Source organism: Coregonus lavaretus (assembly GCF_964263955.1).
Source record: "Coregonus lavaretus genome assembly, chromosome: 21".
In the NCBI taxonomy this organism is placed as follows: domain Eukaryota; kingdom Metazoa; phylum Chordata; class Actinopteri; order Salmoniformes; family Salmonidae; genus Coregonus; species Coregonus lavaretus.
In genome coordinates, this window is record NC_140008.1 from 7,232,668 (window position 1) to 7,253,881 (window position 21,214).

Here is a 21,214-nt window from a genome sequence, read left to right on the forward strand (position 1 = left end):
AGAAATTCCAGGAATTTCAGTTTCCTTTCTGAATCAACTGAATTGAAATGGAATTGACCCCAACCTCAGCCTCTTAGACACCCATTCACACCTCTACTTCAATTCAGTCAAACCAGGAAATTAATTGAAATTGTAATTCATGAATGGAAACATCTTCTTGGGAAATAGATGAGGATCAACAAGGATACATTTTACATTCTTGAAATAGAGCTGTTGAAAAAAGTGAATGATGACATATTAATCAATTAATTTGTATTTTAATAGGGAAGGAAAACAACTGGCCACCTCTTCCCAAGGCTTTTCCCATAAATCCTTGCTTCTACCAGGACTTCTCGGCAGAGATTCCCATGGAGTATCAGAGGGTCTGCAAGATGGTGTACTATCTGTGGATGTGTAAGTACACTGTGTGTGTGTGTGTGTGTGGTACTATCACAGAGACTGGTTAGTTACTTTGTTAAATACAGCAAAGATGCTAACTCATGGTATAGTTAAGCAATAAGGCCCGAGGAGGTGTGGTATATGGCCAATATACCACGGCTAAGGGCTGTTCTTATGCACGACGCAACGCGGAATGCGTGGATTCAGCCCTTAGCCGTGGTATATTGGCCATATATCACAAACCCCCGAGGAGCCTTATTGCTATTATAAACTGGTTACCAATGTACACTGCTCAAAAAAATAAAGGGAACACTTAAACAACACAATGTAACTCCAAATCAATCACACTTCTGTGAAATCAAACTGTCCACTTAGGAAGCAACACTGATTGACAATACATTTCACATGCTGTTGTGCAAATGGAATAGACAACAGGTGGAAATTCTAGGCAATTAGCAACACACCCCCAATAAAGGACTGGTTTTGCAGGTGGTGACCACAGACCACTTCTTAGTTCCTATGCTTCCTGGCTGATGTTTTGGTCACTTTTGAATGCTGGCGGTGCTTTCACTCTAGTGGTAGCATGAGACGGAGTCTACAACCCACACAAGGGGCTCAGGTAGTGCAGCTCATCCAGGATGGCACATCAATGCGAGCTGTGGCAAGAAGGTTTGCTGTGTCTGTCAGCGTAGTGTCCAGAGCATGGAGGCGCTACCAGGAGACAGGCCAGTACATCAGGAGACGTGGAGGAGGCCGTTGGAGGGCAACAACCCAGCAGCAGGACTGCTACCTCCGCCTTTGTGCAAGGAGGAGCAGGAGGAGCACTGCCAGAGCCCTGCAAAATGACCTCCAACAGGCCACAAATGTGCATGTGTCTGGTCAAACGGTCAGAAACAGACTCCATGAGGGTGGTATGAGGGCCCGACGTCCACAGGTGGGGGTTGTACTTACAGCCCAACACCGTGCAGGACGTTTGGCATTTGCCAGAGAACACCAAGATTGGCAAATTCGCCACTGGCGCCCTGTGCTCTTCACAGATTAAAGCAGGTTCCCACTGAGCACATGTGACAGACGTGACAGAGTCTGGAGACGCTGTGGAGAACGTTCTGCTGCCTGCAACATCCTCCAGCATGACCGGTTTGGCGGTGGGTCAGTCATGGTGTGGGGTGGCATTTCTTTGGGGGGCCGCACAGCCCTCCATGTGCTCGCCAGAGGTAGCCTGACTGCCATTAGGTACCTAGATGAGATCCTCAGACCCCTTGTGAGACCATATGCTGGTGCGGTTGGCCCTGGGTTCCTCCTAATGCAAGACAATGCTAGACCTCATGTGGCTGGAGTGTGTCAGCAGTTCCTGCAAGAGGAAGGCATTGATGCTATGGACTGGCCCGCCCGTTCCCCAGACCTGAATCCAATTGAGCACATCTGGGACATCATGTCTCGCTCCATCCACCAACGCCACGTTGCACCACAGACTGTCCAGGAGTTGGCGGATGCTTTAGTCCAGGTCTGGGAGGAGATCCCTCAGGAGACCATCCGCCACCTCATCAGGAGCATGCCCAGGCATTGTAGGGAGGTCATACAGGCACGTGGAGGCCACACACACTACTGAGCCTCATTTTGACTTGTTTTAAGGACATTACATCAAAGTTGGATCAGCCTGTAGTGTGGTTTTCCACTTTAATTTTGAGGGTGACTCCAAATCCAGACCTCCATGGGTTGATACATTTGATTTCCATTGATCATTTTTGTGTGATTTAGTTGTCAGCACATTCAACTATGTAAAGAAAAAAGTATTTAATAAAGATTATTTCATTCATTCAGATCTAGGATGTGTTATTTTAGTGTTCCCTTAATTTCTTTGAGCAGTGTAATTAGAGCAGTAAAACTAAATGTTTTGTCATACCCGTGGTATAAGGTCTGATACAGTGGCTTGCGAAAGTATTCACCCCCCTTGGCATTTTTCCTATTTTGTTGCCTTACAACCTGGAGTTAAAATTGTTTTTTTGTGGGTTTGTATCATTTGATTTACACAACATGCCTACCACTTTGAAGACGCAAAATATTTTTTCTTGTGAAACAAATAGGAAATAAGACAAAAAAACAGAGAACTTGAGCGTGCATAACTATTCATCCCTCCAAAGTCAATACTTTGAAGAGCCACCTTTTGCAGCAATTACAGCTGAAAGTCTCTTGGGGTATGTCTCTATAAGCTTGGCACATCTAGCCACTGGGATTTTTGCCCATTCTTCAAGGCAAAACTGCTCCAGCTCCTTCAAGTTGGATGGGTTCCGCTGGTGTACAGCAATTTTTAAGTCATACCACAGATTCTCAATTGGATTGAGGTCTGGGCTTTGACTAGGCCATTCCAAGACATTTAAATGTTTCCCCTTAAACCACTCGAGTGTTGCTTTAGCTAATTTTTTTTCTTTAAGTAATGGTGTTTTCATTCCACTCTTCCGTAATGGCCAGCTCTGTGGAGTGTATGGCTTAAAGTTGTCCTATGGACAGATACTCCAATCTCCGCTGTGGAGCTTTGCAGCTCCTTCAGGGTTATCTTTGGTTTCTTTGTTGCCTCTCTGATTAATGTCCTCCTTGCCTGACCGTGAGGTTTGGTGGGCGGCCCTCTCTGGGCAGGTTTGTTGTGGTGCCATATTTTTTCCATTTTTTAATAATGGATTTAATGGTGCTCCGTGGGAAAGTTTCCGATATTTTTTTATAACCCAACCCTTATCTGTACTTCTCCACAACTTTGTCCCTGACCTGTTTGGAGAGCTCCTTGGTCTTCATGGTGCCGCTTGCTTGGTGGTGCCCCTTGATTGGTGGTGTTGCGGACTCTGGAGCCTTTCAGAACAGGTGTATATAAACTGAAATCATGTGACAGATCATGTGACACTTAGATTGCACACAGGTGGACTTTATTTAACAAATGATGTGACTTCTGAAGGTAATTGGTTACACCAGATCTTATTTAGGGGATTCATAGCAAAGGAGGTGAATCCATGTGCACGCACCACTTTTCCATTATTTATTTTTTTGAAACAAGTTATTTTTTTTCATTTCACTTCAATTCACTTCATTCCACCAATTTTGACTATTTTGTGTATGTCCATTACATGAAATCCAAATAAAAATCCATTTAAATTACAGGTTGTAATGCAACAAAATAGGAAAAACGCAAAGGGGGATGAATACTTTTGCAAGGCACTGTATACCACGGCTGTCAGCCAATTAAAATTCAGGACTCAAACCACCCAGTTTATAATGTAATGTCAGGCCTGCAGGTGCACAGAGCTAATATATACCTGTACCATCTATATCTATATATATCTATGCTTATCTATACCTGTACCATCTACAGTGGGGAGAACAAGTATTTGATACACTGCCGATTTTGCAGGTTTTCCTACTTACAAAGCATGTAGACGTCTGTAATTTTTATCATAGGTACACTTCAACTGTGAGAGATGGAATCTAAAACAAAAATCCTGAAAATCACATTGTATGATTTTTTAGTAATTAATTTCCATTTTATTGCATGACATACAGTGGGGAAAAAAAGTATTTAGTCAGCCACCAATTGTGCAAGTTCACCCACTTAAAAAGATGAGAGAGGCCTGCAATTTTCATCATAGATACACGTCAACTATGACAGACAAAATGAGAAATAAAAATCCAGAAAATCACATTGCAGGATTTTTTATGAATTTATTTGCAAATTATGGTGGACAATAAGTATTTGGTCACCTACAAACAAGCAAGATTTCTGGCTCTCACAGACCTGTAACTTCTTCTTTAAGAGGCTCCTCTGTCCTCCACTCGTTACCTGTATTAATGGCACCTGTTTGAACTTGTTATCAGTATAAAAGACACCTGTCCACAACCTCAAACAGTCACACTCCAAACTCCACTATGGCCAAGACCAAAGAGCTGTCAAAGGACACCAGAAACAAAATTGTAGACCTGCACCAGGCTGGGAAGACTGAATCTGCAATAGGTAAGCAGCTTGGTTTGAAGAAATCAACTGTGGGAGCAATTATTAAGAAATGGAAGACATACAAGACCACTGATAATCTCCCTCGATCTGGGGCTCCACGCAAGATCTCACCTCGTGGGGTCAAAATGATCACAAGAACGGTGAGCAAAAATCCCAGAACCACACGGGGGGACCTAGTGAATGACCTGCAGAGAGCTGGGACCAAAGTAACAAAGCCTACCATCAGTAACACACTACGCCGCCAGGGACTCAAATCCTGCAGTGCCAGACGTGTACCCCTGCTTAAGCCAGTACATGTCCAGGCCCGTCTGAAGTTTGCTAGAGTGCATTTGGATGATCCAGAAGAGGATTGGGAGAATGTCATATGGTCAGATGAAACCAAAATATAACTTTTTGGTAAAAACTCAACTCGTCGTGTTTGGAGGACAAAGAATGCTGAGTTGCATCCAAAGAACACCATACCTACTGTGAAGCATGGGGGTGGAAACATCATGCTTTGGGGCTGTTTTTCTGCAAAGGGACCAGGTTGACTGATCCGTGTAAAGGAAAGAATGAATGGGGCCATGTATCGTGAGATTTTGAGTGAAAACCTCCTTCCATCAGCAAGGGCATTGAAGATGAAACGTGGCTGGGTCTTTCAGCATGACAATGATCCCAAACACACCGCCCGGGCAATGAAGGAGTGGCTTCGTAAGAAGCATTTCAATGTCCTGGAGTGGCCTAGCCAGTCTCCAGATCTCAACCCCATAGAAAATCTTTGGAGGGAGTTGAAAGTCCATGTTGCCCAGCGACAGCCCCAAAACATCACTGCTCTAGAGGAGATCTACATGGAGGAATGGGCCAAAATACCAGCAACAGTGTGTGAAAACCTTGTGAAGACTTACAGAAAACGTTTGACCTGTGTCATTGCCAACAAAGGGTATATAACAAAGTATTGAGAAACTTTTGTTATTGACCAAATACTTATTTTCCACCATAATTTGAAAATAAATTCATTTAAAATCCTACAATGTGATTTTCTGGATTTTTTTTCTCTCATTTTGTCTGTCATAGTTGACGTGTACCTATGATGAAAATTACAGGCCTCTCTCGTCTTTTTAAGTGGGATAACTTGCACAATTGGTGGCTGACTAAATACTTTTTTTCCCCACTGTAAGTATTTGATACATCAGAAAAGCAGAACTTAATATTTGGTACAGAAACCTTTGTTTGCAATTACAGAGATCATACGTTTCCTGTAGGTCTTGACCAGGTTTGCACACACTGCAGCAGGGATTTTGGCCCACTCCTCCATACAGACCTTCTCCAGATCCTTCAGGTTTCGAGGCTGTCGCTGGGCAATACGGACTTTCAGCTCCCTCCAAAGATGTTCTATTGGGTTCAGGTCTGGAGACTGGCTAGGCCACTCCAGGACCTTGAGATGCTTCTTACGGAGCCACTCCTTAGTTGCCCTGGCTGTGTGTTTCGGGTCGTTGTCATGCTGGAAGACCCAGCCACGACCCATCTTCAATGCTCTTACTGAGGGAAGGAGGTTGTTGGCCAAGATCTCGCGATACATGGCCCCATCCATCCTCCCCTCAATACGGTGCAGTCGTCCTGTCCCCTTTGCAGAAAAGCATCCCCAAAGAAATGTTTCCACCTCCATGCTTCACGGTTGGGATGGTGTTCTCGGGGTTGTACTCATCCTTCTTCTTCCTCCAAACACGGCGAGTGGAGTTTAGACCAAAAAGCTCTATTTTTGTCTCATCAGACCACATGACCTTCTCCCATTCCTCCTCTGCATCATCCAGATGGTCATTGGCAAACTTCAGACGGGCCTGGACATGCGCTGGCTTGAGCAGGGGGATCTTGCGTGCGCTGCAGGATTTTAATCCATGACGGCGTAGTGTGTTACTAATGGTTTTCTTTGAGACTGTGTTCCCAGCTCTCTTCAGGTCATTGACCAGGTCCTGCTGTGTAGTTCTGGGCTGATCCCTCACCTTCCTCATGATCATTGATGCCCCACGAGGTGAGATCTTGCATGGAGCCCCAGACCGAGGGTGATTGACCGTCATCTTGAACTTCTTCCATTTTCTAATAATTGCGCCAACAGTTGTTGCCTTCTCACCAAGCTGCTTGCCTATTGTCCTGTAGCCCATCCCAGCCTTGTGCAGGTCTACAATTTTATCCCTGATGTCCTTACACAGCTCTCTGGTCTTGGCCATTGTGGAGAGGTTGGAGTCTGTTTGATTGGGTGTGTGGACAGGTGTCTTTTATACAGGTAACGAGTTCAAACAGGTGCAGTTAATACAGGTTATGAGTGGAGAACAGGAGGGCTTCTTAAAGAAAAACTAACAGGTCTGTGAGAGCCGGAATTCTTACTGGTTGGTAGGTGATCAAATACTTATGTCATGCAATAAAATGCAAATTAATTACTTTAAAATCATACAATGTGATTTACTGGATTTTGGTTTTAGATTCCGTCTCTCACATTTGAAGTGTACCTATGATAAAAATTACAGACCTCTACATGCTTTGTAAGTAGGAAAACCTGCAAAATTGGCAGTGTATCAAATACTTGTTCTCCCCACTGTATATCTATATATATCTATATATATATATATATATATATATATATATATATATATATATATATATATATATATATATACACCTATCTAAACTTATCTATACCTACCAGCCTCCGTCCCCGCAGGAGGCCTTTTGGTAGTCCGTCATTGTAAATAAGAATTTGTTCTTAACTGACTTGCGTAGTTAAATAAAGAAAAAAAATATATATATATATATATGTCTATACTGATCTACACTATACATATCTATATACAGTACCATTCAAAAGTTTGGACACACCTACTCATTCAAGGGTTTTTCTTTATTTTTACTATTTTCTACATTTTCTACAATAATAGTGAATCAAATCAAATAAAATAAAATGTTATTTGTCACATACACGTGTTTAGCAGATGTTATTGCGGGTGTGGCAGAATGCTTGTGCTTCTAGCTCCGACAGTGCAGTAATATCTAACAAGTAATATCTAACAATTTCACAACATATACCCTATTCACACAAATCTAGTAAGGAATTGAATTTAAGAATATATACATATATGGACAAGCAATGACAGAGCGGCATGGACTAAGATACAGAAGAATATTATAGAATAGGATGCAGTATATACATATGAGATGAGTAGTGCAAGATATGTAAACATTATTAAAGTGACTAGTGTTCCATTTCTTAAAGTGGCCAGTGATTTCAATAGGCAGCAGCAGCCTCTAATGTGCTAGTGATGGCTATTTAACAGTCTGATGGCCTTGAGATAGAAGCTGTTTTTCATTGTCTCGGTCCCAGCTTTGATGCACCTGTACTGACCTCGCCTTCTGGATGATAGCGGGGTGAACAGGCAGTGGCTTGGGTGGTTGATGTCCTTGATGATCTTTTTGGCCTTCCTGTGACATCGGGTGCTGTAGGTGTCTTGGAGGGCAGGTAGTTTGCCCCCGATAATGAGTTTGGCAGACCGCACCACCCTCTGGAGAGAACTGCGGTTGCGGGCGGTGCAGTTGCCGAAACCAGGAAACTGAAGACATCAAAACTATGAAATAACACATATGGAATCATGTAGTAACCAAAAAAGTTTTAAACAAATCAAAATATATTTTAGATTTTAGATTCTTCAAAGTAGCCACCTTTTGCCTTGATGAAACTTTGCACACTCTTGGCATTCTCTCAACCAGCTTCATGAGGTAGTCACTTGGAATGCATTTCAATTAACAGGTGTGCCTTGTTAAAAGTAAATTTGTGGAATTTCTTTCCTTCTTAATGCGTTTGAGCCAATCAGTTGTGTTGTGACAAGGTAGGGGTGGTATACAGAAGATAGCCCTATTTGGTAAAAGACCAAGTCCATATTTTGGCAAGAACAGCTCAAATAAGCAAAGAGAGACTTTTGGACTGTCCAAACTTTTGACTGGTAGTGCCTTCGGAAAGTATTCAGACCCCTTGACTTTTTCCACATTTTGTTATATTACAGCCTTATTCTAAAACGGATTAAATAAAATAAATTCATCAGCAATCTACACACAATACCCCATAATGACAAAGAGAGGTTTAGACAGTTTTGCAAATTTATAAAAAACATCAAAAACTGAAATACCTTACAAATGTATTAAAAATAAAAATAAACGTATTTACATAAGTATTCAGATCTTTTGCTATGAGACTTGAAATTCAGCTCAAATGCATCCTGTTTCCATCTATCATCCTTTAGATGTTTCTACAACTTGATTGGAGTCCACCTGTGGTAAATTCAATTGATTGGACATGATTTAGAAAGGCACACACCTGTCTATATAAGGTCCCACAGTTGACAGTTCATGTTAGCACAAAAACCAACTTTGGCCTGAATGCCAAGCGTCACGTCTGGAGGAAACCTGGCACCATCCTTACGGTGAAGCATGGTGGTGGCAGCATCATGCTGTGGGGGTGTTTTTCAGCGGCAGGGACTGGGAGACTAGTCAGGTTCGAGGCAAAGATGAACGGAGCAAAGTACAGAGAGATCCTTGATGAAAACCTGCTCCAGAGCGCTCAGGACCTCAGACTGGGGCGAAGGTTCACCTTCCAACAGGACAACGACCCTAAGCACACAGCCAAGAAAACGCAGGAGTGGCTTCGGGACAAGTCTCTGAATGTCCTTGAGTGGCCCAGCCAGAGCCCAGACTTGAACCCGATCGAACATCTCTGGAGAGACCTGAAAATAGCTGTGCAGCAACGCTCCCCATCCAACCTGATAGATCTTGAGAGGATCTGCAGAGAGGAATGGGAGAAACTCCCCAAATACAGGTGTGCCAAGCTTGTAGCTTTATACCCAAGAAGACTCGAGGCTGTAATCGCTGCTAAAGGTGCTTCAACAAAGTACTGAGTAAAGGGTCTGAATACTTATGTAAATGTGATATTTCCGTTTTTTTCTGTAAATTCACACAAAAATCTAAAAATCTGTTTTTGCGTAGTCATTTCTTAAATGTAATTACATTTCTTTTTTATTTAGCCTTTATTTTTCTAGGCAAGTCAGTTAAGAACAAATTCTAATTTACAGTGACGGCCTACTCCAGCCAAACCCGGACGACGCTGGGCCAATTGTGCGCCGCCCTATGGGACTCCCAATCTCGGCCGGTTGTGATACAGCCTGGAATCTAACCAGGGTCTGTAGTGACGCCTCAAGCGCTGCCTTAGCCACTCAGGATCCCAAACATATGGGTATTGTGTGTAGATTGATGAGAAGAAAAAAAATGGAATCCATTTTAGAATAAGGCTGTAACATAACAAAATGTGGAACAAGTCCAGGGGTCTGAATACTTTCCAAATGCACTGAACTCAGAAAGTATTGGGACAGTGACCCATTTTTGGTTCTTTTGGCTCTGTAAGTGCTGTAATTTCTAAACGGTTCACCCGATATTGATGAAAATACCCTCAAATTAAAGCTGACAGTCTGCACTATAACTCATAGCCATTGTATTATTAGGGGCGCATTCATTAGGGACGTGTTCACATTAAAAGCATTTTGCTACGGAAAACAAGAGTCAAGGTCGCCCAACCCTGTTTCAGTCAGTTTTCTTCAGTTTTCTTCCGTTTGGTACCTTATGAACACAACCCCCTCTCTTTCTCCCTCCCTCTAGTCCACTGTGTGACTCTGTTCCTCAACCTACTGGCCTGTCTGGCCCTCTTCACCATGGACGCGTCCTACGGCGTGGACTTTGGCCTGTCCATCCTTTGGCTCATCCTGTTCACCCCCTGCTCCTTCCTCTGTTGGTACAGACCTGTCTACAAGGCCTTCAAGTGAGTACAACAGGACCTACTGATCTACAGTTGGCTTGCAGACAATTATGTCATAGCTTAAAGGGATATTTTTCCTCTTTTATTTTTACACCTCAGTCTTAATCAATGTCTTACTTAGAGAAGTTATTTCTTTAATTAATGTATTATCTTGAGAATAAATTGTATAGTCTTTCATGTTTGCATAAAGCTAATTTTGGCATCCAATTGGTTTGCATGTCACTGTGCTTTGGCTTACAACAAGGCTTTGTTTATCTGGTGGATCACAAAGAACATTTGAAAGTCCCTCCAGGATTTCAGTGTGTTTTTTGTGTGTGATATTTGCATGCAGAAATAGTTGATTTTCCAATTCTGACATTTTGCATGGTAATTTGCGATTATGTTTTTCAGATTTGTCACTAAAATGCACTGACGTGAGGAAACGTTTGTTGAAGTGTGGCTTGATTGAACCATTTTATGTGGTAAAAGTGAGGTGATTGGTTAAAATTGCGAGCCTTCTTTTTGTAGTGCGGTGATTGGTCAGTTTTATGCGGTAATAGTGCGGTGATTGGTCAAATGTGCAAGCTGTTGATTTAGCTAAGAAAAACTAATGCAATCACTAAATCCTGGAGGGACTGATTTGAAACATATCAGTGTGTTGTAGCAAGGTTTAAAATATTATTATATATTATAAACTGGGTGGTTCGAGCCCTAAATGCTGATTGGCTGACAGCCGTGGTATATCAATCAATCAATCAATCAATTTTATTTTATATAGCCCTTCTTACATCAGCTAATATCTCGAAGTGCTGTACAGAAACCCAGCCTAAAACCCCAAACAGCTAGTAATGCAGGTGTAGAAGCACGGTGGCTAGGAAAAACTCCCTAGAAAGGCCAAAACCTAGGAAGAAACCTAGAGAGGAACCAGGCTATGAGGGGTGGCCAGTCCTCTTCTGGCTGTGCCGGGTGGAGATTATAACAGAACCATGCCAAGATGTTCAAAAATGTTCATAAGTGACAAGCATGGTCAAATAATAATCAGGAATAAATCTCAGTTGGCTTTTCATAGCCGATCATTAAGAGTTGAAAACAGCAGGTCTGGGACAGGTAGGGGTTCCATAACCGCAGGCAGAACAGTTGAAACTGGAATAGCAGCAAGGCCAGGCGGACTGGGGACAGCAAGGAGTCACCACGGCCGGTAGTCCCGACGTATGGTCCTAGGGCTCAGGTCTCTCAGTTGGCTTTTCATAGCCGATCATTAAGAGTTGAAAACAGCAGGTCTGGGACAGGTAGGGGTTTCGTAACCGCAGGCAGAACAGTTGAAACTGGAATAGCAGCAAGGCCAGGCGGACTGGGGACAGCAAGGTGTCATCATGCCCGGTAGTCCTGACGTATGGTCCTAGGGCTCAGGTTCTCAGAGAGAAAGAGAGAACGAGAGAATTAGAGAGAGCATACTTAAATTCACACAGGACACTGGATAAGACAGGAGAAGTACTCCAGGTATAACCAACTAACCCCAGCCCCCCGACACATAAACTACTGCAGCATAAATACTGGAGGCTGAGACAGGAGCGGTCCGGAGACACTGTGGCCCCATCCGAAGAAACCCCCGGACAGGGCCAAACAGGAAGGATATAACCCCACCCACTCTGCCAAAGCACAGCCCCCGCACCACTAGAGGGATATCCTCAACCACCAACTTACAATCCTGAGACAAGGCCGAGTATAGCCCACAGAGGTCTCCACCACAGCACAAACCAAGGGGGGGGGGCGCCAACCCAGACAGGAAGATCACGTCAGTAACTCAACCCACTCAAGTGACGCACCCCTCCCAGGGACGGCATGAAAGAGCACCAGCAAGCCAGTGACTCAGCCCCTGCAACAGGGTTAGAGGCAGAGAACCCCAGTGGAGAGGGGAACCGGCCTGGCAGAGACAGCAAGGGCTGTTCGTTGCTCCAGAGCCTTTCCGTTCACCTTCACACTCCTGGGTCAGACTACACTCAATCATATGACCTACTGAAGAGATAAGTCTTCAGTAAAGACTTAAAGGTTGAGACCGAGTCTGCGTCTCTCACATGGATAGGCAGACTGTTCCATAAAAATGGAGATCTATAGGAGAAAGCCCTGCCTCCCGCTGTTTGCTTAGAAATTCTAGGGACAATTAGGAGGCCTGCGTCTTGTGACCGTAGCGTACGTATTGGTATGTACGGCAGGACCAACTCGGAAAGATAGGTAGGAGCAAGCCCATGTAACGCTTTATAGGTTAACAGTAAAACCTTGAAATCAGCCCTTGCCTTAACAGGAAGCCAGTGTAGGGAAGCTAGCACTGGAGTAATATGATCAAATTTCTTGGTTCTAGTCAGGATTCTAGCAGCCGTATTTAGCACTAACTGAAGTTTATTTAGTGCTTTATCCGGGTAGCCGGAAAGTAGAGCATTGCAGTAGTCTAACCTAGAAGTAACAAATGCATGGATTAATTTTTCTGCATCATTTTTGGACAGAAAATTTCTGATTTTTGCAATGTTACGTAGATGGAAAAAAGCTGTCCTTGAAACAGTCTTGATATGTTCGTCAAAAGAGAGATCAGGGTCAAGAGTAACGCCGAGGTCCTTCACAGTTTTATTTGAGACGACTTTACAACCATCAAGATGAATTGTCAGATTTAACAGAAGATCTCTTTGTTTCTTGGGACCTAGAACAAGCATCTCTGTTTTGTCCGAGTTTAAAAGTAGAAAGTTTTCAGCCATCCACTTCCTTATGTCTGAAACACAGGCTTCTAGCGAGGGCAATTTTGGGGCTTCACCATGTTTCATTGAAATGTACAGCTGTGTGTCATCCGCATAGCAGTGAAAGTTAACATTATGTTTTCGAATAACATCCCCAAGAGGTAAAATATATAGTGAAAACAATAGTGGTCCTAAAACGGAACCTTGAGGAACACCGAAATGTACAGTTGATTTGTCGGAGGACAGACCATTCACAGAGACAAACTGATATCTTTCCGACAGGTAAGATCTAAACCAGGCCAGAACTTGTCCGTGTAGACCAATTTGGGTTTCCAGTCTCTCCAAAAGAATGTGGTGATCGATGGTGTCAAAGGCAGCACTAAGGTCTAGTAGCACGAGGACAGATGCAGAGCCTCGGTCTGACGCCATTAAAAGGTCATTTACCACCTTCACAAGTGCAGTCTCAGTGCTATGATGGGGTCTAAAACCAGACTGAAGCATTTCGTATACATTGTTTGTCTTCAGAAAGGCAGTGAGTTGCTGCGCAACAGCTTTTTCTAAAAATTTTGAGAGGAATGGAAGATTCGATATAGGCCGATAGTTTTTTATATTTTCCTTTTTTTTATATCAGAGCGTATACCATGTGTATGACAAAAAATGTATTTTTAATGCTCTAATAACATTGGTAACCAGTTTATAATAGCAATAAGGCACCTCGGGGGATTTGTGGTATATGGCCAATATACCACGGCTAAGGGCTGTATCCAGGCACTCCGCGTTGCGTCGTTATATAATATTTCTTACCAACTGAGCTATAGAGGACCATATCGTAGGCTGGCTTGCCACAAAGCAAATAGGGAAATATTTTGCAGTAGGTTGTTTACTGTTTTATAATGGGTATCGATGCCCAGTCATCGTGGTAATGATGTTCCTTAATTAAACTATTTCAATTAAACAGACATGCTATGATAATGATATTGTAATGTTGTTGACATCCTGTCCAATAGCCAAACACGGAGGAACAGTGTAGTGTGCAAAAAAATGAAGGGTTTTATTTCTCAATGTACTGCCAGATTGTGTTATTTAATCCAATGCGTTTTCTAAACCCTGGGTCTCTGCAGGTCGGACAGCTCCTTCAGTTTCTTCTTCTTCTTCTTTGTGTTCTTCTGCCAAGTGGTGGTGTTCATTATCCAGTCTGTGGGCATCCCCAGGTGGGGAAACAGGTGGGTCTGAGTGAATGAGATGCTATGGATGTCAAATTGATGTATTTTTCTGTTTCGCATATCTTCAATCTGTACGTGTGGAGGGGGGTTGTGTGTGTGTGTGTGTGTGTGTGTGTGTGTACACTACAGCCTGAGTGAATCTGCATGCCAGTCAATGAGCTTTCTCTCTATCTCTATTATTTCTTCCATCTCTTTCTTGCTCTTCTTGTCATCTCTGACGGATGCCTTCCTACTTCAGTGTATCTCGCTGGCTGTCTCTTGTTGTCTCCCTTCTTTTGGTGTAATCACAAATGTCTTTTTTGCTGGATACGTGACTAAGGGCTTTCACCAGTCCAACCAGGGCCCGTATTCACCAGTCCAACCAGGGCCCGTATTCACCAGTCCAACCAGGGCCCGTATTCACCAGTCCAACCAGGGCCCGTATTCACCAGTCCAACCACATATTCACCAGTCCAACCAGGGCCCGTATTCACCAGTCCAACCACATATTCACCAGTCCAACCAGGGCCCGTATTCACCAGTCCAACCACATATTCACCAGTCCAACCAGGGCCCGTATTCACCAGTCCAACCACATATTCACCTGTCCAACCAGGGCCCGTATTCACCAGTCCAACCACATATTCACCAGTCCAACCAGGGCCCGTATTCACCAGTCCAACCACATATTCACCAGTCCAACCAGGGCCCGTATTCACCAGTCCAACCACATATTCACCTGTCCAACCAGGGCCCGTATTCACCAGTCCAACCACATATTCACCAGTCCAACCAGGGCCCGTATTCACCAGTCCAACCAGGGCCCGTATTCACCAGTCCAACCACATATTCACCAGTCCAACCAGGGCCCGTATTCACCAGTCCAACCAGGGCCCGTATTCACCAGTCCAACCACATATTCACCAGTCCAACCAGGGCCCATATTCACCAGTCCAACCAGGGCCCATATTCACAAAACGTCTTAAGATTAGGAGTACTGATCTAGGATCAGTTTTCCCTTTAAGTACGAGTGTATGGCAATGAGGAACCTGATCCTAGATCAGCACTCCTACTCTGAGATACTTTGTGAATACGGGCCCAGGTCAGATATGTGAGGGAGGGAGGTAGAATGCACTTGTAAAGAATTGGAACAGGGCCACTGTTTGCTTTGAGTAGTTGATAAGTAAATCAGAAAATATTTTGATCAATGAAATATAATATTTTGTCAAATATTGTGAATTCTATAAATATTGTGAATACAAACCATAGAATCGTTCAATGGTGAATAACATATACGTTTTATAACATCATTTCTAAGGAAAATGCATTCACGTGTTAGACTAAATGAAACAGCTTACCGTGTATTGATTCCTTCTTCTTCATTCCAGTGGTTGGAACGCCTCGTTGTCCGTCATTTTCTCCAACAAGGCGGTGGGAGCCATCATGATGGTGGTGGCCTACTTCTTCACCAACTGTGCTGTGCTGTCAATCATTCTGCTTAGATTGGTACGTGGCGTTGCCGTAACTCCCTGGGAGAATCTCTATCGCATTTCCTTGATATCCATTGCGTCCTCACCTCCTCCTCCTCCTCAAAACCCATTGGATGAGAAGGTCAGAGGGGCGGGACATCTGACCTTCTCATCCAATCAGAGGGTCGGGACATCTGAACTTCTCATCCAATTGGTTTTAGGAAGGAGGCTAGGAGAGAGGACACGAGGAATCAAGGAAATGCAATTGAAATTATCCCCCTGTGTGCTGTGTGTTATAACTGTACAAATCCAGTTTTTTGACTGAGCAGTTTTGTTTTCAGTATGACCATGACTGGTGCTTTACTATAAAGCCAGTCTAGTTCAGTTCAATCCTGTCTATTGTTTTCAGTATGACCATGACTGGTGCTTTACTATAAAGCCAGTCTAGTTCAGTTCAATCCTGTCTATTGTTTTCAGTATGACCATGACTGGTGCTTTACTATAAAGCCAGTCTAGTTCAGTTCAATCCTGTCTATTGTTTTCAGTATGACCATGACTGGTGCTTTACTATAAAGCCAGTCTAGTTCAGTTCAATCCTGTCTATTGTTTTCAGTATGACCATGACTGGTGCTTTACTATAAAGCCAGTCTAGTTCAGTTCATTCCTGTCTATTGTTTTCAGTATGTCCATGACTGGTGCTTTACTATAAAGCCAGTCTAGTTCAGTTCAATCCTGTCTATTGTTTTCAGTATTTCCATGACTGGTGCTTTACTATAAAGCCAGTCTAGTTCAGTTCAATCCTGTCTATTGTTTTCAGTATGTCCATGACTGGTGGTTTACTATAAACCCAGTCAAGTTCAGTTCAATCCTGTCTATTGTTTTCAGTATGACCATGACTGGTGCTTTACTATAAAGCCAGTCTAGTTCAGTTCAATCCTGTCTGTTTTGGGTCGCCTCTGGGATTAGTATTAACATAAACACTTACTCGGTGACTGGGTTCATCAGGAAGTGCATAGAGGATGTCTTCCTACTGTGACGATTAGAACTTATCCAAACCAAAAAAACGTGGATAAATGGCAACATTTGCACAAAACTGAAAGCGCAAACTACCGCATTTAACCACGGCAAGGTGACTGTATTCATTTAACGAAACAGAATGTAAGCTGGCGAGATCAGGATTGTTCGTACGGGGCTAAGTTGTAATTAACCTGATTCATTTTATCAACCAGCTAATTATTAGAATCAGGTGCGCTAGATTAGGGTTGGAGTGAAAACCTAGAGGACGGTATCTCTCCAGGAACAGGGTTGGAGAGAACCTAGAGGACGGTAGCTCTCCAGGAACAGGGTTGGAGAGAACCTAGAGGACGGTAGCTCTCCAAGAACAGGGGAGGACGGTAGCTCTCCAGGAACAGGGTTGGAGAGAACCTAGAGGACGGTAGCTCTCCAGGAACAGGGTTGGTGAGAACCTAGAGGACGGTAGCTCTCCAGGAACAGGGTTGGAGAGAGAACCTAGAGGACGGTATCTCTCCAGGAACAGGGTTGGAGAGCCCTGCTATACATTCTATACTATAGCCCCTAATGACGTGGTGTCCTCTCCCAGGTGCACAGCCAGTACCGGCGTACCGGGGCCAGCTTCCAGAAGGCCCAGCAGGAGTTCTTCCAGGGTGTGCTCACCAACAAGACCTTCCAGACGGCCGCCGCCTCCGGAGCGTCCTCCGCCGCCTCTGGAGCCTTCCAGGGGAACAGCTAGACCCAGGCTGGGTTAACTCAACCCCCAGATACCCCCTTCACCTCCTCCATCCAACCCCCACCACCGCACCACCTTTTTGGGATGGATCCCCCTCCCCAAACCCTGCTGTCACCATCCAGTGCAGGTCCCACCATGGTGCTCATTTCATATATGAGCTGTGGTCATCGGACAGCAAGAAATGGTTGCTTGAGTAGGAAACTGTCCCAACTGTGGTTTTTGGGAATTGGAAGCCTGATGTCAAATGGTTGTGAATCTTGTGATGCTCTTCAGTATGTGTTTGTGTGCACTTTTTTTGCGATGCTTGTGTATGTGTGGATATTCTCTTTTAGCGATTCTCTCCTGTGTGTGTGTGTGTGTGTGTGTTTGTGTGTGTGTGTGTGTGTGTGTGTGTGTGTGTGTGGCGCTCCTGATAGTGTCTTGCATGTCTGGCTGTTGTAAAGTAACCACCGGTTGAGACTCTGTTGTAAAGTAACCACCGGCTGAGACTCTGTTGTAAAGTAACCACCGGTTGAGACTCTGTTGTAAAGTAACCACCGGTTGAGACTCTGTTGTAAAGTAACCACCGGTTGAGACTCTGTTGTAAAGTAACCACCGGCTGAGACTCTGTTGTAAAGTAACCACCGGTTGAGACTCTGTTGTAAAGTAACCACCGGTTGAGACTCTGTTGTAAAGTAACCACCGGCTGAGACTCTGTTGTAAAGTAACCACCGGTTGAGACTCTGTTGTAAAGTAACCACCGGTTGAGACTCTGTTGTAAAGTAACCACCGGCTGAGACTCTGTTGTAAAGTAACCACCGGCTGAGACTATGTTGTAAAGTAACCACCGGTTGAGACTCTGTTGTAAAGTAACCACCGGTTGAGACTCTGTTGTAAAGTAACCACCGGTTGAGACTCTGTTGTAAAGTAACCACCGGTTGAGACTCTGTTGTAAAGTAACCACCGGTTGAGACTCTGTTGTAAAGTAACCACCGGTTGAGACTCTGTTGTAAAGTAACCACCGGCTGAGACTCTGTTGTAAAGTAACCACCGGTTGAGACTCTGTTGTAAAGTAACCACCGGTTGAGACTCTGTTGTAAAGTAACCACCGGCTGAGACTCTCAACAATGGTGGCTTTTCAGCATCCTTTAATTTCAATGTACAAATGAAGACAATGAGTGTTGCTTTTAGTAGGGTGAAACCTGAATGAAAAATATGAAGTTTAAAGTGTGTACTCTGTCTAATAAGACTATGATAATCACCTAGGTTATTAGTTACCATGGCTACTGTAATTATTAGATGCACATTTTCCATTATACTTACAAATCACCTCAAACTAACGGACCTTTAGAGTCACACCATTAGCCTTTTAGAGTCACACCATTAGCCTTTTAGAGTCACACCATTAGCCTTTTAGAGTCACACCATTAGCCTTTTAGAGTCACACCATTAGCCTTTTAGAGTCACACCATTAGCCTTTTAGAGTCACACCATTAGCCTTTTCAGACCTTTAGTCACACCATTAGCCTTTTAGAGTCACACCATTAGCCTTTTAGAGTCACACCATTAGCCTTTTCAGACCTTTAGAGTCACACCATTAGCCTTTTAGAGTCACACCATTAGCCTTTTAGAGTCACACCATTAGCCTTTTAGAGTCACACCATTAGCCTTTTCAGACCTTTAGAGTCACACCATTAGCCTTTTCAGATAGTTCTCGTCAAAATGAGGTACTTTGTTTCCAATCTTTTCATGTTCTAAAAAGTGCCTGCTGTATGTGTGAAGTATTGGCTTTGACAATGAGAGACTGGTGTTGTGTAAGAATGGGTTGAATATTTGATAGCAGGTTGGTTTGTCAGTATAGGCTGTCCCATTCACCTTAAAGGGACAGTTCACCCCATTGTCAGTATAGACTGTCCCATTCAACTTAAAGGGACAGTTCACCCCATTGTCAGTATAAGCTGTCCCATTCATCTTAAAGGGACAGTTCACCCCAGAACCCAAGTTTGTTTGTCATTTTCATACCCCCAAAGTGGTCTGTTTCACGATGTCTATATCCCACTACACATGCATTCAAAGAAACGTGTAGGCATTCATCTCAAACCAATGAAAACAATGGTAACCTTAGTACAGATCGTATGGAATAGACTGCTTTTCTTACACTTAAAGGCCCATTCTGTGATAGTCACCGCTGTTAGGGTATGATGGAGTCTGGCAAACTTGGATTTTGGAGTGGACTACACCTTTGACCAAAACCTTGACGTGTGCCTTGACCAGTGCCTTGCAGAAGTGTCGTCTCTCCAGTTTGCCACTGTAGCCATTGGTTCCTACGGTAACCAACCCTTAACCATATTATGGGAGATATTCCGTTATTAAAGAACAATACTTTTCATACTATCGTGTCGACCCAAATCGTGCTGTACTCATATTTTCATTTCACGTTGTTCTTTCCAGCACGGTTCAGGCAACTATGCTGGATGCATAACCAAGCCAGTGCAGTACAGCTCTGTTCAGCTTAGCTCAGTAGTGTGAAAAGGGTGTCAATTAGATTGACATTCTCACCTACAAATGATTGCTATATTCTATTCTATGGATTTGCCACTAACAGACTAAATGAGAACAATGTGAAATAGCTTTTAGCTCTATTTAGGATTATTTTTTATACTTCAGGCGGGAAGCGCTTGTCAGTCAAAATTTGAGCTGGATAAAGTAGAGCTGAGTGGTGAAAAAATAAGATAAATGCTCTTATTTGAGATTCTTTCTTACTGTAACACACATTTCTTCCCTAAGCTTCCTAGACGAAGACCAGCACTTAAATTATTTGTGAATGGATTGATGTAAATTATCTATTTTGTCAGTTTGATTTGCCACATTCACAGGAGTATATATTCATTTCTATAAGTGTTGGTTTAAATGTAAGAATTGTCTGAGATCAACAAAGCAAATCAATACTGAAGAATGTAATATTTGATCGAATGGTTTACTAAAGGTTAAAAAAAGTATTATCTAAATCATTGTTTCTTAAAATGACTATTGATACTGAAATAGATTGTGTTTTCTTAATTCATATCTGTGTGAATATGACCATTGACATGCATTGTATTGGGAGGGGAGAATTTTATATTGGCTTTTGTAATAAAAATGTTTGCTTTAACTGATACAATTCTTGTGTTTTAAATTAAGATAAGTTAACTAACATAACAACAACATTCTGTGAAATCCTGTGTGATGTTTCAAAGGACTTATTTTGATTCAAATCCTTTTCTCCCTTCCTTGAAGTGATCACTAATCTAACATAATTGGACATGTAAGAGCAAGACCTTCACCAATCCAGTCATATCAGTACCGCGATTAGGGCTGTCCTAAATGGCACCCTATTCCCTACAACGTGCTCTCCTTTGGACTAGAGATGCAGCCTACTTTCACGAAACTAGGAAGGAAGGATGCAATTCTGAAGTATTTGAATGGGATCAATATTGAAATGCACCGTGGCCTTTTTAAAATGTCCTCCACCTTCCCCTTGACCCACTCCACCACTCCGCTGTCTGACGCTGCAGTGACTTTGCAATAAAGAACAAACCGCAGCAGCTGACGCTCTCCCCTCTCCAGGGTGCAGGCCAGAATAACAACCCAGCCTCCAGCCCCTCCTCTTTCTCCTCCTCCTCCTCTTGCTCCTCCTCCAGCTCCTCCTCTTTCTCCTCCTCCAGCCCCTCCTCTTTCTCCTCCTCCAGCCCCTCCTCTTTCTCCTCCTCCAGCCCCTCCTCCTCTTTCTCCTCCTCCAGCTCCTCCTCTTTCTCCTCCTCCAGCTCCTCCTCATCCTCTTGCTCCTCCAGCTCCTCCTCTTTCTCCTCCTCCAGCCCCTCCTCTTTCTCCTCCTCCAGCCCCTCCTCCTCTTTCTCCTCCTCCAGCTCCTCCT

General features: G+C 43.5%; 1 protein-coding gene across 1 annotated transcript in view; it reads left to right on the forward strand.

The window, feature by feature from the left end:
• LOC311148730 (secretory carrier-associated membrane protein 2-like) overlaps nucleotides 1–17,325 on the forward strand; it is a gene marked incomplete at its 3' end in the record, with an annotated part of 41,042 nt that extends 23,717 nt beyond the window's left edge. The window contains exons 5-9 of the mRNA XM_084185704.1: nucleotides 265–393; nucleotides 10,043–10,202; nucleotides 14,026–14,127; nucleotides 15,495–15,612; nucleotides 17,176–17,325. Coding sequence (XP_084041830.1) covers nucleotides 265–393; nucleotides 10,043–10,202; nucleotides 14,026–14,127; nucleotides 15,495–15,612; nucleotides 17,176–17,325 — 659 coding nt within the window. The remainder of the gene's footprint in view (nucleotides 1–264; nucleotides 394–10,042; nucleotides 10,203–14,025; nucleotides 14,128–15,494; nucleotides 15,613–17,175) is intronic.
• Nucleotides 17,326–21,214: the final 3,889 nt, after the last annotated feature.